The sequence below is a fragment of the Choristoneura fumiferana genome, chromosome 24 (genome assembly GCF_025370935.1).
Source record: "Choristoneura fumiferana chromosome 24, NRCan_CFum_1, whole genome shotgun sequence".
NCBI lineage: Eukaryota > Metazoa > Arthropoda > Insecta > Lepidoptera > Tortricidae > Choristoneura > Choristoneura fumiferana.
Window position 1 is genome coordinate 9,334,158 of NC_133495.1, and position 17,313 is coordinate 9,351,470.

Consider the following 17,313-nt stretch of genomic DNA (forward strand, 5'->3'; position numbering starts at 1 on the left):
TAATTATTATTATTCAAATAATACGCTAGCAGCTCTTTGAGCTGATGCGTGTACATATCACTGCACTTGTATTATTAGTTTTTTTTAAGTGTTTGTGTAAACTATTTTTAAAACTGTTCCCTGAAGGTGCACTTATCACAAGTTCGGGGAATGCATTCCATGAGCTAACAACACGATAGGGTTAGAAATGTTTTCTAGAGTTGCTTGCACTTAGCATAAAACGAGCCATTTTACCTAAGACGTTCATATAGCCACCCGAGCCGGTACGGCGAGAGTGGATAAACACGTCGAGGGGATAATGGGTTTAATGCACAAGTTTTACACTCTGCTTTTCACTTGGATTGCGAGGAAATTAAATAGCAACAGTGGAAACAATGTTGTTCACTTACCTTTAAGTTTTCATAACTTACTATACAATTATATTAGTTTTCATAAATTATTCATTTTATTATATTTATATTGTTTTTATTTTAATTTTAACAATTTTGATTATTTAAAAAATATGTAGAAACTTTTTTCCTTTGTGGCTGTTGACACCCGATTACCTTGGTCTTAGACAAAGATTTTACTTTATGCAATAGAACATAAAAAGTCATTTTATGCCGCCTGGATCCAGCATAAACGAACTTTACGAGCATGAGAAGTGAAAAAGCTTTGTAGTGATATTATAAAAAAAAAAAAAATTACTAGATTGAAAAGTAATAAAAGAATCGAATCGATAAGGCCGCGGGTAAGGAAAGAAATTGTTTTAGTTCATTGATATGGACCTCCGCAAAGTATTCATTTAATAAATGACAAAGGTAAAACTTGATAAAATACTAACAACGAACATTGTTTTCAACATGATCGAATAATTAAGAGTACCGTTTTAGAGTTATGGCCGATAAATTGCGCTTTTCAACAAAAATTTGCTATGGAGATACGCTCCTTTGCACCGGCAGTTTTACCAACCTAACTTTTCCAACCCAACACAGCATGCTTTGACATGGGCAATGGGCATTTCTATCTACCGTTGTACGCTGAGTATCTCTTCAATTTCAACATTTGGGCTACTCAGTCCATGATTCAGAGCTGGAAAAACAAGGTCTCCAGATGTGTCCCCAAAATATTGTTTATAGGGATATGTCCATTTTGTTACGAAAATTATTAAGAAGAATTTCGTAACAAAACGGACACATCCATACAGTATTTTGGGGATACATCTAGAAAGCCTGTTTTTCCAGCTCGGAATCTACGAGTACCTTCAAATTAAAAAAAAACTCAGGGTACAACGGTAGATAGAAATGCCCACATGCTATTCAATAATCTCGGCCCATATACGTCCTGCAGGACACAGGCCTCCTCTCAAGGTAAGAGGGCTTGGGCCGTAGTTCAAACATACCATTAACTTAGGCATGTGCCCAGCAGTGGGACGTATATAGACCGGGATGATGATGACGACCCAATAAATTAACATGCTCTAGTTCGGTTTTTATCACAAGCTTTTATTTAGTTTCACCTGTCCCGTTGTCTGTTTGTCTGTCTGTCAGTCTGTATGTCTGTCTATCTGCAGTCAAATCTTGCAAGTTAAATTTGATCAACTTCCAGTAGTCAGATTGACTTCAAATTTGGAATACTTATGTAATTCGCGTGACAATACAATAACCTAGTAATGACATACTATTAGTCTAGCCAGGATCGTCTCCCGCAAGAGCACGACTTGAAATTTGGTATGGAAATGTAGTTTGGGCGACAATGCAAGTACTGTCAACAAAAAGTATAGTCAGCAAAAAAAGCTTGTATTAAAAATGAAATTTAGGGATGAAGGGGATGATGATGATGATCCACTAAATTAACATCCTCTTGTTCGGTTTTTATTCCGTGACATAAGTAAAAAAAAAAAAAAAAACTTTATTTCAGACCAAACAAAAGTCCATACTTTTTGTTAGTAGGATTGGAAGTCTACCAACCACGAGTTTTACGAAAAAAATGGCACCTAAATCTTTCCAGCAATTTAAAGTTTCGAAACAAAAAGGCACACACAAAGTTGCGTGATTGATATAACTTTGCGTCCGCCATTCATTACCTACACCCAAAGGGCCTGGCATCAAAGGTCCGACCATGTTTTGTGAGTTGACATTGCCCTGTTTGTCTTTCCCTTCGCGCCTTAGGGACTGCGTTGCGTATGATAATGAAGTGAAATGATGAATATTGAAATCGGCATTTTACGGCCTATGTTGTACTGTGCTGTAATTAGAAAGTTCTTCTGTTGTGTTTCGGCGTGGAGAGTAAGACAGCCGGTGAAATTACTGGCACTTGAGGTATCCCATCTTAGGCCTCTAGGTTGGCAACGTCTTTGCAATACTCCTGGTGTTGCAGATGTTTATGGGCGGTGGTGATCTCTTACTATCAGGAGACCCAGTTGCTCGTTTGCCATTCAGTCGATTACAAAAAAATTGTCATTATCAGTCGAAAGACGTTCACTGTTTGATCAAAAGCCTCCTTCGAACGCAACAATGAAGGACCACTTGCCACTTGCAACCACCAGGAAAGCAATCTAAGAAAGCCGTGGTAGCCTAGTGGTTTCACCTAAGGCATGGCCTCTCAACCAGAGGATCTTGCGTTCAAACCGGGTCTCCTTCGTAATCCATAATATAAAAGCATCTTTATGGCAAAAGTTATTATGGATTTTGAAATTAGGACAAAAGATATCATGGATTCCAATATAGACCCGTCTACCTCACCTACATACTATATATTGGGCTTCAATCACTCCTGCTGGCTCGTGCTGAGGCACCGACTTCAAACTAGTACAAAATTATTTTGGAGGCTTTTGAAGTCGGTTCCATCTTTTGTTATTTTTTTTGTCATTGTTTTTAGTGATTTGTAGCTAAAGTGCATCTCACAACGATACCATTAAGCTCAAACACAGCATAGTTATATCTTTTTTATAACAGAGTACCGGTACCTACGATTTTCTTTATCAGGGTCCAATTCACCAATGATACTTTCTGAATGTAAATACTTGACTTTATGTTAAAAATGCCAAAATCGCTATAGCCCTCGATTTCTCTAAGATCCCATCATCAGATCTTGACTTGTTGTCGATAGGACCACCTCGGAAGTATTTCCTTTAAAACTAAAAATGAATTTTGAAATTCGGCCCACAATTGGCGGAGTTATCGCGTAACAAACATACAAAAAAAAAACATACTCGAATTGAGAACCTCCTCCTTTTTTGAAGTCGGTTAAAAATATAGATATACAGACAGTATAGCGAAGAGAAAACTTAATTCGGTTGAAATTTGGATTTCATTTTTTGAAAAATCTATATACCTGTCTCTTTCTCAATCACTTTTCTCTATGCAGCAAGTATGGATGACTTGCGTGTGAAGTCACATGCCAGTATATGTCTTTCTTTGTCTAATCTTGAATTTCAAACCTTTATAACTTTGTCATTTGTAAAAGTAGCTTAAAAATGTTTCTTTATTCGAAAACAGACATGTGAAGTTTTAATTTACGAAACATATAAATAATAGTCAATTATCGTATTATACCTGTAATAATATAAAGCAGAAGGAAAAATATGAACTTTTGTCCACAATGTGGTTTTTCTTACTTGAAGGGACCTCGTTTAATATTCCGGGCGAAGATTTTAATTAAGTACGAAGAATTAAACAACATGCTTTTAATTTAGCCTAATTTAGAGTAAGTAAATAAATTTTGACTTGTGCTTGCTCCGCTTGTAAAGTAAATAGAGGTCTAATTAGCAAACATTTGTATACCTAATTATTATTTTGTTACATGCTCAAACATTATGTAGCTTCTAGATAAAACTGGTTTTAATAAAGGACTTGACGAATAAATAAATAAATATCATGGGACACTTGACACCAATTGACCTATAACTTAGGCTTTGCACAAGTAAATCATTAGATCGAGCAGTTGAATTAAAATTTCGGGATTTTTAAAAATGGGCATTCCGAAAATTAAATTGCGGTTTTCATTGACGATACATTAAAAACAATCGTGCCAAATTTCATGACTCTAAGCCGAGCGGTTGTTGTTTCGAGATTTTATCCCTATCCCGTGGGAATATCGAGATTAAAAGTAGCTTATGTTTTATAACAGATGTCCAGCTACCTACTTACCAAATTTCATCCAAACCCGTCCAGCCGTTTTAGCGTGATAGAGTTACAAACATACTCACTCTTTCAGTCACGAACTTTCTTATTTATGTATAATCCTTGGTTGTAATTAGTAATTTCGCGTACTTTCCTTTTCTCTGGCGGGCTATACCGTCAAGTTTGCAAAACAAAAAACACAACTGCTTAAAAAAAACCTTTAAATAAAAATTAAAAAGGAAAAAAAACGAGTAAACTTAGTAGTTTAGAACTCTGTTACTCGTAAGTAACTTAAAGGAGTGACAGTCTTTACCGGCCCGGAAGATACCGACCCTGTTTTTGTGTACACGTACATTGAATGAAACCCATGTCACGAATTATCAGCCCGGTATGCATCATACCGCGTCCTGATAAATACCGAGCAGATAATTACCAGCACGTCATTAGCGACACTGTTTTTCGTTGACACCGAAGATTAATCAATTTGTGGAAAATAACCTAATTTGGTTCTGACGTTTCAGAAGCCGCTGCAATTTTGCCTAACACTGACGGGACGGGAAAAACATGTCGGTAATTAGTGGTTTCTGATTATCATGCCAGTATTCATCAGGTCAGGAATGTTAGAGCGGTATTATATTCATTCCGGGTTGACATTGACCGAGTTGATTCAACGAGGTGACCGGAATTTACTGCGCTGTTATTTCAAAGGGTATCATTTCGTCTAAAAACCAGCTGGTCTACGTAGCAAATTAGCAATTGGTCTAAATAGCAAGTGGTCTAAGAAGCAACTGGTTTAAGTAGGAACTTGTCTAAGTATGAAGTGGACAATTTTTTTTAAGCCAAAGTCGACGGAGCTCCTATTCCGCGTGGCTGAGGCACTTCGCGCCTTGACGCAACTCTAACCTAACCTTAAGTATAACCTAATATTTTTCGAAGGATTTCGTATTTTGTACGAAATATTCCAAGTTTAGATATTTTATACCTTAGGCTGCTATGTACTCTTAAACTACTAATAATTGTCAAGAAAACTTAATCGTTATAGTTTTCTTTGTAAGTTTGATATACTTAATACCATTCTGATTTTTTTTCAAAATTTTCCACCCACCGGTTTAGATTTTAGACGGGGGGGGGCTCGATTTTAAAGAAAATTTGCACTTTAAAGTTGAATATTTTTCAAACAAATCACTGAATTGAAAAATTGTTTTAGCAACACCCTAATGGTTTTAAAAGACCTATCCAAGTAAACCACACACTACAAGATTGGATGAGAAAAAAAAATCACCCCCACTTTACGTCTATGGGAGGTACTTTAAAAAAATATTCGTTGGCATAGTTTACATAATATATATTCGTGCAAAATTAAAGCTCTCTAGCATTGATAGTCCCTGACCAAAGCCGCGGACGGACAGACAGACATGGCGAAACTATAAGGGTTCCATTTTTCCATTTTGGCTACGGAACCCTAAAAAGGTACATGGGATTTCCATGTCCCGAGAGTAGCAGTATAACTATGTTAAAAAAATGTAAAAGTAGGCATCACCAGTTTTATTCCACATGGCTCTCCTTCTGTTTTCTGTTACGTTCACTGAACTCGTTCCCTTCAACCTCATACATTATTAAAACCGTTTCGTGTATCTTTAGTGTACATGAAACACCGCTTTGTAAAAAGTTGAAAAGTAAAGAACTCTGTAAAGAATTCTGTTCAAATTTGTCTTGAATTTCATTATGTCGGCACGCGATACTTGTCGCGTTCATTCTGGATACCTAACAATTAAAAAGCTCTTTTTAATTTTTTTAGGTCTTCAATGTTTCCAAAGATAAAACAAATTCCCGTATAGCACATTATTGGAATCTAGACACTTAGCTAAAGATCTTGCCCCCACTCTCTGGGTCGTTTCTGGTGCAAAGGTTTGCCCCATCGCGGTTCAACGGGGCCACGCGGCAAGTGTATTGGGCACCTTTGCGCCTGGTATGACGCGGGGCAGTTTATTTGACTGATTTATTTATTTATTAAAAAAAAAAGATTATCTTGTGGACTTACAGTAAAAACCAAAACAAACCAAACACAAGCGAGTAAACTTGTAACTACAAAATACAAATGAAAAATATAAAAATATGATAAAAATAAACTTACACTAGAGGCTTACGACTATTTATCTGACCCTTTTGTTATTTATTTTAAATTTTGTAACTTGACATGTATCAATATTATAATTATTCATTGTAATGCATTAATTAATTAATGCAAATTTATTTATTTAATTACTAGTGATTAAATTTAGATACTTAAACTAGTTTGCTAATGTCGTTCGAAACTCGAAACAAAAGATCGATTTTCTTTTTCTTTCTCATTCGAATCTTCAGGAAAACGATGAGGGTTTCATTTTGTCGAAAAAGCGCTTGTTTAATTTGGAACTAACCCTGCAAAAGATCACTACGGCAATGTTATTAAAAAAAAATTGCCGACGACTGTGTTCGTGATCATAGTCTGCACAATGTATATTGCACCACCATCATCATCATCATGGTGGCCTTTTGGTAATCCAATCTTTGATCTAGGCCTCTTCCTTCTTCTTCCACTCTTGGCGATCTTGTGCCCGTCTCATTCAGTCTCGACCTCCGTGCCGTCAAATGTCGTCAATCCTTCGCTGCAGTGGTCTGCCGCGCCCTCGAGTATCCACTCTGGGTCTCTATTCAAGGACTCGTCTTGTCCAGCGACTTTCGTCCATCCTCGCAATGTGTCCAATAATAAATAATAAATCCATTTATTTCGGGCAACTTGGCCCATACAATAATTTACAGACTAACATACCCTAACCCTGATATACCCTGGTATACCTAATCAATAATATTTAAAACTGATTAGGTGAAAAAACCCCGTTGAGTCACAGTCCCTGACGTCGCATTCATCTGCGGCATGGTGCCCCGGAACATGACGTCTTTCGGCCAGAAGGCAGCGCTCACGATGGTCCCCATCAGCAACGAGCTGAAGTGCACGTAGTGGCGCGACTGCAGCTGGAACACCCTCAGCGTGTATCCGCTGTTCTGACGGACATGTTCCACCACATGACATCCATGATAACTTTCACCTTAGCCTTATTATCTTGGTCTCACATCGCACGATATTCCTTTCTAAACAGCCGTTTGGAGTAGTAAAGGAATTTCTAGTCCGACGAAAAAATTAGTCCACTATATTAATGCCGCAATAAACGACATTTTTAATTAGAGCAGTCGTCTCTCTGTGCATGCAAAGCATCGGTAATGAGCCCATGAAAGATACATTTAGGCGTTATCGAGATAAACTGCCGACATACCATTAATTAACTTTAATTAGCGTATTAATGACGCCATAAACGTAACTGACTTTTATTGGAAGCTTTTCATTGTTTATGTTATTAGAAGAAATTGCGTCGTACCGATTTTTAATTTTAAGCAATTCGTACCTGAATAAGGAAAAAGGTAAAAATTATTAATGTACAAAAACAATTATAGTTTTTCTATAATTCAGAAGCAGTAGAAGTCTTAAGGATAGAAGAAATTGATTAGCTGTTGTGTTTATCAAAATTATTTACAGAGTCATGTGTAATGAAGGTTTGTTGACAGGCAAAATATATCTAGATGGCGTTAGTATCAAAGCTCCGTTTGACGTTACAGTCTTGCTTGCGATTGGCTCATTCTTAGGGTTCCGGAGCCAAATTGGCAAAAACGGAACCCTTATAGTTTCACAATGTCTGTCTGTCTGTCTGTATGTCCGTCCGTCCGCGGGTTTGCTCAGGGACTATCAATGCTAGAAAGCTGTAATTTTGCACGGATATATATGTAAACTATGCCGACAAAATACTACAATAAAAAAAAATAAAATAGACGAAAATATCCAATGTAGTGTGGGGGTATCGTTGGATAGGTATTTTAAAACCATTAGAAGTTTGCCAGACGATTTCCGATTTATTGTTTTTTTGCGAAAATTCAACTTTAAAGTGCAAATTTCATAAAATCGAGCGTCCCCCCTCTAAAATCTAAATCTAAAAATTGAAAAATTTGTAAAAATTAGTAAGTATATTAAACTTTCAAGGAAAACTCTAACGGCTAAGTTTGCTGAGAATTATTAGTATACTCTTATAGCAATAGGTATAAAATCTAAACTTGGAGATTCCGTATAAATTACGAAATACTTAGAAAAATATTACTTAATTTTTCGTAATGGCTACGGAACCCTTTTTGGGCGTGTCCGACACGCTCTTGGCCGGTTTTTTATTTATTTAACCAATCACAAACGTTACGCAAATTAAGATTGGTTTTTGGAGTCGTTTTGTATTTTTTATTTCAACTGCAAATTTGTGGCGCAAATGCCAAAGTTGTCAAACGGACCTTACGATCAGCTTGTCACAGACACCCTCGTTTGATCACCAAAAGGACTCCACTTCTGCTGACGGTATTTTACAATGTAAAATAGATAGTAAATCCAAAGTTAGTGCTCTAACCAATCCGTTTTCTTAATACATGAACAAATAAAACTTACACTGCTTCTGGATCTAGATCTTAGCACAGTAGCCATGTAGCAAATCAGTACCTTTGACTTGCAATATAAACATCGTGTGTATACGTGTACATGCATGCGTACGGACTGGAAGGGTTGTCTATTTTTATTATTATTATATTCCATCCTTCTTCTTCCATTTTCCGAGTTGCTAAGATATTAAAAATTACGCGTGGCGTTCGTGTTTAGTTTATTTTTTTAAATGGGTCGCACTGAAAACCAGCTTTGAGTCCGTAGTTTATCATTGGCAGTAGAGAGCGCTGCTTTCTACTCTTACGACAAGTCCCTTAGTCGCACTTAAGGTGAATTTAGCTGGAGGGAGGCAGTTACACATAGTTTTTTTACTGAAATCAGTACAAAATATATTATTGTATTAACATTTGAAGTATATTTTAAGAATAAAAATATATATTTTGACGACCAGATGGCCTAGTGGTTAGAGAACCTGACTACGAAGCTTGAGTCCCGGGTTCGATTCCCGTGTCGGGCAGATATTTGTATGAAAAATACGAATGTTTTTCTCAGGGTAGGGTGTTTAATATGTATTTAAGTATGTATCTATCTAAATAATTTATTTATCCGTTGCTTAGTACCATAACACAAGCTTTTCTATAAGCTTACTTTGGGACTAGGATTGGTGTTTTGTCCGTTAATTTATTTATTTATATATTATATCAAACAGTGAACGTATAACCCCGTCCTATTTCGAAGTCGGTTAATAACAACACAACTATATCAATTATTAAAGGGGTATTTGTAAAGAAAATATTTACATGTTCATAATGCTAGTTAATACGTGTTTATTGTAATTGACGCGTTCACGGATAATAAACAACGCTGAATGAATTTCACACGTTTTCCTCAAAGCCTAGGTCACATGAATCAATACTGTTTGGATGTTTTCTCAGTGTTAGGAGTATTGAGTATGAATATTGGGGAAACCTAATACTCCACTGTTGGCCGTTAATTCTTTTCATCTTGATGATTGAATATTTTCGTAAAAATTATGGCTGCTAAAGCCGATGCTATACCGCGTGCTGTGTGAAGTCATCATCATCACCATCATCATTATATGTCAACCGAAAGACGTCCACTGCTGGACATAGCCTTCCCCAAGGCTCTCCACTCAGACCGGTCTTGTGCTTTCCGCATCCACCGCGATCCCGCGATCCTAGCCAGGTCCTAACCATTTGAAAGTGAGTAAGGTATTAACCAATAGTTATGGAGACCATTGGACTTCTCCATGGCGTGGGATGTCTTCAAGCTAATATGATGCTGATGACAAATATTTTCTCATTAAGCATTGACTGAGAAAAACGTCTCGGCTTCAGCTTTGGCAAAAGCAGGTAGGTATGTCCAGCAGATGTCTAGTGGATGTCCGGCAGTTCTCCACAACAGAGAGAGAGAAACATACATAAGAGGGAAATAATATAAAATTAACATCAAATAGTATAACCTGATAGCATTTCTAAACCGATTCTCGTGAGTTTTTACCATGCCGCGAACAGAAATTAACTACCTAGTTACTAACTACACACAACGGACAGTCTTATCAAATTCAAATTCGTTTATTGGCTAAGTAACATTAGTCACATTTAGTAAGTCATTAAAACGAAATATGTACATACTTATAATCTTAATTTAGATAATTTAGTAATTCAAAGTTGTGACTCTTGGACTGTTCTTTAAACAAGTCCACAAATTCATTTATTGAATACAGTGGTGTTGTTTCAAAAAACTGTTTCAGTTTTTTTTTTACTTATTTATCTCTAATGATGCAATTTCTAGAGGAATTAGATTATACAAACTTATTTTTAACGGCAATCCTTGTTAAAATGTTTTCTTTAATTTTGATTTTTTTATCCTTGTTTCTGGTGTTGAAAGTATGTTTATCTACACCCATATAATAAATCCTCCATTATGCGTTCAAAAACCATAGATAATGACCAGCATTACGTCATTGGATTCTATTATGAACACGGCTGTATCGTAATAGTAATTACAATTTCATCTCTCCTGTTCGGAAAGTTTAATTTGCCGGGTGGAAAATTGCGTTTTCATCTCTAGGGTGGAAAGTATATTTTATTTTTATTTTTCGATTAGCCACGGAGTCGAAGATAATTGAGTTACGTCAATGACACTTTTTTTTCACGTTTCGGCATGGCCATCTAGATGCACGTCGTGATCAAGGAGTTTATATATACCTAGAACACTGGAGGTTGAATGCCGAACATCCGTTTGAAACAGAAATTTGATCTTTATTACGTCACGAACATATTCCATCTCTTTCTTTAGTAAGGTTAAGAAAGAGATGGAAGTCATTCGTAAAATGTGAAAGAAAGAGATGGAATATATATTCCTTATTTATACCTTATTTAAGTAAAAAAGGTCAAACTTCTTCATTCGGCGTTCAACCTCCAGTTTTGTATATAAGCTCCTTGGTCGTGACCAACTCGATTTTTTTTTATAGTCGGCCGTGGCAAGTGGCCAGTCGAAAAGGTACCGTTGGAGGTTGGATATAAGTAAATTCAATTTATTATTATTCTCATTTTTTTTGTAGTATTTTACTTTCCTCACAGTCGAAATGAAAAGTTGAGTGTCTAACTCGGGTGAAATTACCCATGTCCCCTCGAACTATTGGCGTTCTCACTTCGTTCGAGCGCCAGAAATATCTCGGGTGAAATGGGTCACTTTCCACCCTTGGTTATCAATCTACTATTTCATACATCATTACAGCAGCGGGGCTTGCGCGCCACGCGCAGCTCGTGGGGCAGACATACCTACCTACGTAGCTAGAGTGCACAAACGCGGAACACATGATAGAGGATTTAATATATGGATGTAGACAAAATATTGTAAGCAACTGAACGTAATTCGGTCTTAAAACACTCATGTGACCCTATTATGAAACTCGGCTACGCCTACGTTTTAAGGACCCCTATTACGATACAGTTGCATAAAATATCTGACCATTTTTTTTATTTCCCTTTTCCTTGTGGCTTTTTAGAGCTGTACAGTACTGAAAAAATGTCCAAGTAATTTTTATAAAAAAGGATGTAAACAGCAAACGAAATTAAATTAACATGCCGATTACTATTGACCATAAACATATTATACCTACTTGCCATTATACATTCGATAATAATGCGTTAAATGAAAATAATACTGTACATAATATGTGTGCTATGTATAATGATATTCAATATCAAAAGTTCTAGCAAACTTGAACCGTTGTTTTAATTACAATTTCCTTTTACAGATGGCTGGAGTTCAGAAGTTCAAAGTAGGAGTTTAGAGCAGTATAATGGGAGAAAAATGACAAGATAACAATAGCACAATGGTGGCGAGAGACGAGAGACGCTTCCACAAAGTAATAATGATTCTTATATGGAATCTGTGCTTCAGTGCTAATGAAAGCTTAAATAATGACAAAGCCATTACAAGCATGGCCCTATTTAATGAATCTTTAGATAGCAGTTTAAGCAAATTAGATATTAATGAATACTTTGATAAAAAAGAAGTTAATCTAGAAGTTAATCGTTATAGAACGAAAAGATTAGTAGATAAAAATGGAGTGAGCGAATTCAACAATACTGAATACTTAATAATAGTTCCAGAGAACAAATCATTAAAAAACGAAATTAACGACAAAGACAAGATGGTTTCCAATCGATCTGACGTTGATTTTGCTAGAATGATTGCTGATGATGATAATATAACAGCAGATTACAACGATACTGATTGTGTGGGGCAGGAAGAGTACTGCAACATGACTGAAAAAGAGTATATAGATATGTTGAACGACTACATATTCCCGCAGCCTTATGAATGGGTCTTGATAACTACACATGCGATAGTATTTCTTATAGGCCTGATAGGAAATGCCTTGGTGTGTACAGCGGTGTATAGAAACCACTCTATGAGAACTGTGACGAACTACTTCATAGTGAATTTGGCAGTGGCTGATTTTATGGTGATATTGATATGTTTGCCGCCAACTGTGCTATGGGACGTCACGGAAACATGGTTCTTTGGAACGGCTATGTGTCGTATAGTTTTGTATTTCCAGGTAAGTCCAAGATAAGTTTTTTAAACTATTTTTAAGTTTTTTTATTGAGAAATGTTTCTTGGGCGATGATTAGACTAGACAACAAGCAAAGCAAATCACATAGCTTGATGATAAAAGGAGTTCTGTTAATAATTCTATTAAATTGTTTTTTTACAGCGTAAAAAACTTTCTGGGTACTTGTTATAATAGTGAATATTAGGCAAAGCTCTGCGCAGGGGGCGACACTAGCACGAACCGTAAACAAACCGCCATGACAACGTCAGTTCTCTTTATAGCTTGTCACCATGACGGATCATGACATATTGATTAGTAGGTAGCAAAATAATATGATATTTACATCGATAGTAACGATAGAGCTATATTTCCAAAAAAATATTGAATTGAATTGAATTTATTATTTTTTATTCGACTGGATGGCAAATGAGCAAGTGGGTCTCCTGATGGAAGTATTGTGGCATCCTACGGACATTTAAAACATTTAAAAGACTATTTACGGTTTGTGCTAGTGCTGCATTCTGACGGCAGAATATTACAGTAATATTTCCTATTGAAAACCATTTTGCCTGCTTTATTTGATTGACGTATTTGGATAGATATTTACAAATTCTAAATTAACCATATTTCTACTGTATAATGCCTAGTTTATTTATAATACGTAATTCTGTATCACTAATAAATATGTATATATTCTTTTGGTTTTATAAATATATATATTTACTTGAATAAAATATTGCTATTGATAACAAAAGCCTACTCAAAATTTTCGTCAAAGCACAATTGCTTAAAAGACACAACAATTCTTTTTGTGGTGGTGCAAAATCTTTAATCTTTTCCTTTCTTTTATACTGACAAAAGGCCGGTTCTAACTATCAAATTCAAGGATATTTAACTTTTTTCGCGGACAGCCTTTTGTTTACAAAACCGCCGAACCGGAAGCACAATTAAATGGTACGAATTTTTCAAATAAAAATAATGACGTCCTCATAGCTCCTTTTGGCATCTTTATCTTCAACTGTTACTGTTCCATGGCATTTTGGGGTTTTTCTTTGAATTGCATTACTTTGATGGTTTCATCAGACTCTGCAATTTGGTTTCTCTCTCTTTGAAACAACTTTGAAAGCTTTGAAAAAAATAAAGAAGGATGTGTGCGAGGCATGTGTTGAGGTATTGTGTGTTTGTGAAAATTCAGTCACCAGCGCGCGCGCTCCTCTCGTGTGTGTGTGTGTCTGTGAAAATTCAGTCCTCTCCTGCTTCACCGCACCCTGCTCGCTTATTTGAAAAAAGCCCGCTACACATCCTAGCACTGCTTAGCTGCCTTGCACATCTGTGGTGGAAACAGTCACAACGTTTCACATCCACGCTACACACCCTCGCACCGCTTAGCTACCACGTATATCTCTGATGGAACGCGGCCTTAAATTAACTAAATAACAGTAACATCGTTAAGACGTTTCATTGACGTATGTTACCTATATAGCTTATTTGCGCTGATTCCGGTCCAACACATTAGGTGCAAAGATATGAAGGTGTTGGCTGAAAATCAGCGCTGTAGTAGGCAGCATATACTTACCGCAGCATAATGCTGAGTCAATTCCTTTTTGACATCATCAAATGTTTTTCTTTTCTGTAAACTATGTATTATTTTAAGTTTGATGTCAAAATAAAGTTATGCCTATGTCTATGTCTTTATGGATAGGAAAAAAACATGTCGCCCTATCGGTAGGACAAAGGCAGTTGGGTCACATGGACAGAGGGTGTATTTCGATGAAGCTGCCAAAAAAGTGACGTCATAATAGCCATTGCTACACGGAATCTATCGGTGAATCGTTTACAGCTCATAATAAATACGGCAACTTAATGGTACCATCCCCATTTATTAATGGTACAGAACGAGGTTCAAGTTTAAACTGGATTTTTATAGGACACTGGAGTATTCACACATTTTCATTTAAATCTGCATACATTGTATTATACCGTGAACAAAACAATATGCCTGTAAATCAAATTCGTTCACAACTCCCACTGTAAAGGGACCATGAATAAATTACTCAGTTCTTTATTAAAGGCCGAATATAGGATGAATTCATTGAGGAAGCGTGATTGTTTTGGAACAAGTTTTGACACTAAGCGCGGATCCTTGACATACAATAGGTACATGTACTTTTTTATCAATACAACAATGGCTTTAGGATGCTGTAACAATTATGGTTGCCTCGACTCAAGGATCAAGCAAAAAATCCATAAAATCATGCACACACACACACACACACACACACACACAATTTCACAAGAATCAGTTGAGAAATACGATCTGTAGAGAACAGCCGGGCATCGGCCGGACGTCCTCTGGTCTGATATACGAAAGCATTTTGTCCAAAATGGAACAAAGACGCTTCGCTCGCGCTGGCGTTACTTTGCATAGGTCCATATTAGGTTATGAAATATAAACAATTATTTTACTCATAACTACATACGTTCTTGCAACAATAAAATGTCTTTTCATACAGCAGTTCCGCCTCTACGCTGTAAGCACACACAGATCACACAGACCCAACTTTCAGCACAACCGCACTACGCTGACGCGTTTCAAACTCACCCAGAGTTCATCATCAGAGAGCAACATAACCGTTCAACATGCCACCGGATGTTACACGTAGCTATCGTAAGGTCGTTAATTTTTGTAGTTCACTAATTATTTACAAATAAAACTACTCTATTAATCTATTTTTATTCGCGAATGTTACTCGTAGTTCACCATCTAATTACACTTGACCCACATCAATTTCAACCTAACATTGTACTACAGGTCAATATTAATTGGGCAATATTAAGGCTCGACTTAACACGCCGTCCTCGATCAAAGTCGCTTGACAATCAATTTCTGTCCGTAGCACTTGTTGTAAAGTAGAAGCTACTACCGCCCTTCCTGTAAAGAGTTAAGGCACTTAGTTGCGTGCGTAAAAATAGCTAATTAGCCAGCGTGAGTTTCTGATCCCTCTTAAGGTTCGGTTAGTGGTTTTTATAGGTTATATGAACTAAAACCGGTGTACTGCCTTTTCGGCGAAATATGTTTCGCCAAATTTCACTTAGCAACCCACCTTTCGCCGAAATTTCATTTGGCAAACCAATCGCTGGTATAGCTTTATTTCGCAGTTTTCTTATTTCGCATCATTTTTATATTGCAAAATCTTACTTCATCACACTTTTATGTGGCAAATCATTCTGTAGCAAATGATTGGCTTAGGCAAATAACAAATTGTCAAATAACATTTGGTCATTTTTTATACATAAGGTAGGTTTAGGTATATCACTCATGTATCAATGTTAAATTATGTGGCGGCGAGCGAGCGAAGCAAACGAGCAAGACGAGACTGGGCAGAAGTAACTTGGATTGGATATGTTAGGTTCAGAAGCTACGCTACGCTTCGCTCCCGCCTTCGATGTTAGATTTTTTTTTGTAACAGAACGAAAAAAATGAATGGCTTGCTTGCTTGTTTGCTTGCTAAGAATGCCAATCAACATATTTGATGAAAACGCAAATGACATCTTAAAAAAATCCCAGGTAATAATTTGAGTAATAATAATTTATCAAAATTAAATCATTAGTTGGGAAATGATAACAATGCGAAATGTTGAGTTGGGAAATGAAATTTCTCCTTTTTTTTGATTCGACTGGATGGAAAACGAGCAAGTGGGTCTCCTGATGGTAAGAGATCACCACCGCCCATAATCATCTGCAACACCAGGGGTTTTGCAGATGCGTTGCCAACCTAGAGGTCTAAGATGGGATACCTCAAGTGCCAGTAATTTCACCGGCTGTCTTACTCGAATCTCCACGCCGAAACACAACAGTGCAAGCACTGCTGCTTCACGGCAGGATTAGCGACTAAGATGGTGGTAGCAATCCGGGCGGACCTTGCACAAGGTCCTGCCACCTGCAAAAATAAAAATATAGGATAAATAGTTTGGGAGCTAATAATTTGCTAAATAATTTTCGCTGAAACATTAGTAAACCACTAAAACCAATTAGAATGCTACTCTGAACACACGAGGGCAAGAATGCTACAAAAGTAATGAACTTTCCCATCGTAATTTCTCTGCGACGTTAATCTTTGTGATGCTACTTCAGCCAGCCTTAGAGATAAGACGCATAGTCACCAGCATTAATTATCTGCGTGCAAAAATATCTGACACGTCCTTCCAGCCCTGGAAATAAAGTCGTATCAGATATTTATTTATTTTAAGAACACATACAGTCATACATTAATGAGTATACAAGTAAAACCAAAAACAATATAAAGACCTAGAGGTTCATAAATATTAATAGGTGCAGTTATGCAGGTGGTAGGACCTTGTGCAAGGTCCGCCCGGATTACTACCACCATCTTGCTCGCTAATCCTGCCGTGAAGCAGCAGTGCTTGCACTGTTGTGTTTTGGCGTGGAGAGTAAGACACCCAGTGAAATTACTGGCACGTGAGGTATCCCATCTTAGGCCTCTAGGTTGGCAACGCGTCTGCAATACCCCTGGTGTTGCAGATGTTTATGGGCGGTTGTGATCTCTTACCATCAGGAGACCCACTTGCTCGTTTGCCATCCAGTCGTA

The 17,313-nt window shown here is 36.9% G+C and overlaps 1 protein-coding gene across 1 annotated transcript in view; it reads left to right on the forward strand.

The window, feature by feature from the left end:
- The window catches only part of LOC141441460 (orexin/Hypocretin receptor type 1-like), a 233,215-nt gene that overhangs the window by 190,715 nt on the left and 25,187 nt on the right, over nt 1-17,313 (forward strand). Inside the window, exon 2 of the mRNA XM_074106209.1 lies at nt 11,900-12,709. Coding sequence (XP_073962310.1) covers nt 11,978-12,709 — 732 coding nt within the window. The 5' untranslated portion in view covers nt 11,900-11,977. The remainder of the gene's footprint in view (nt 1-11,899; nt 12,710-17,313) is intronic.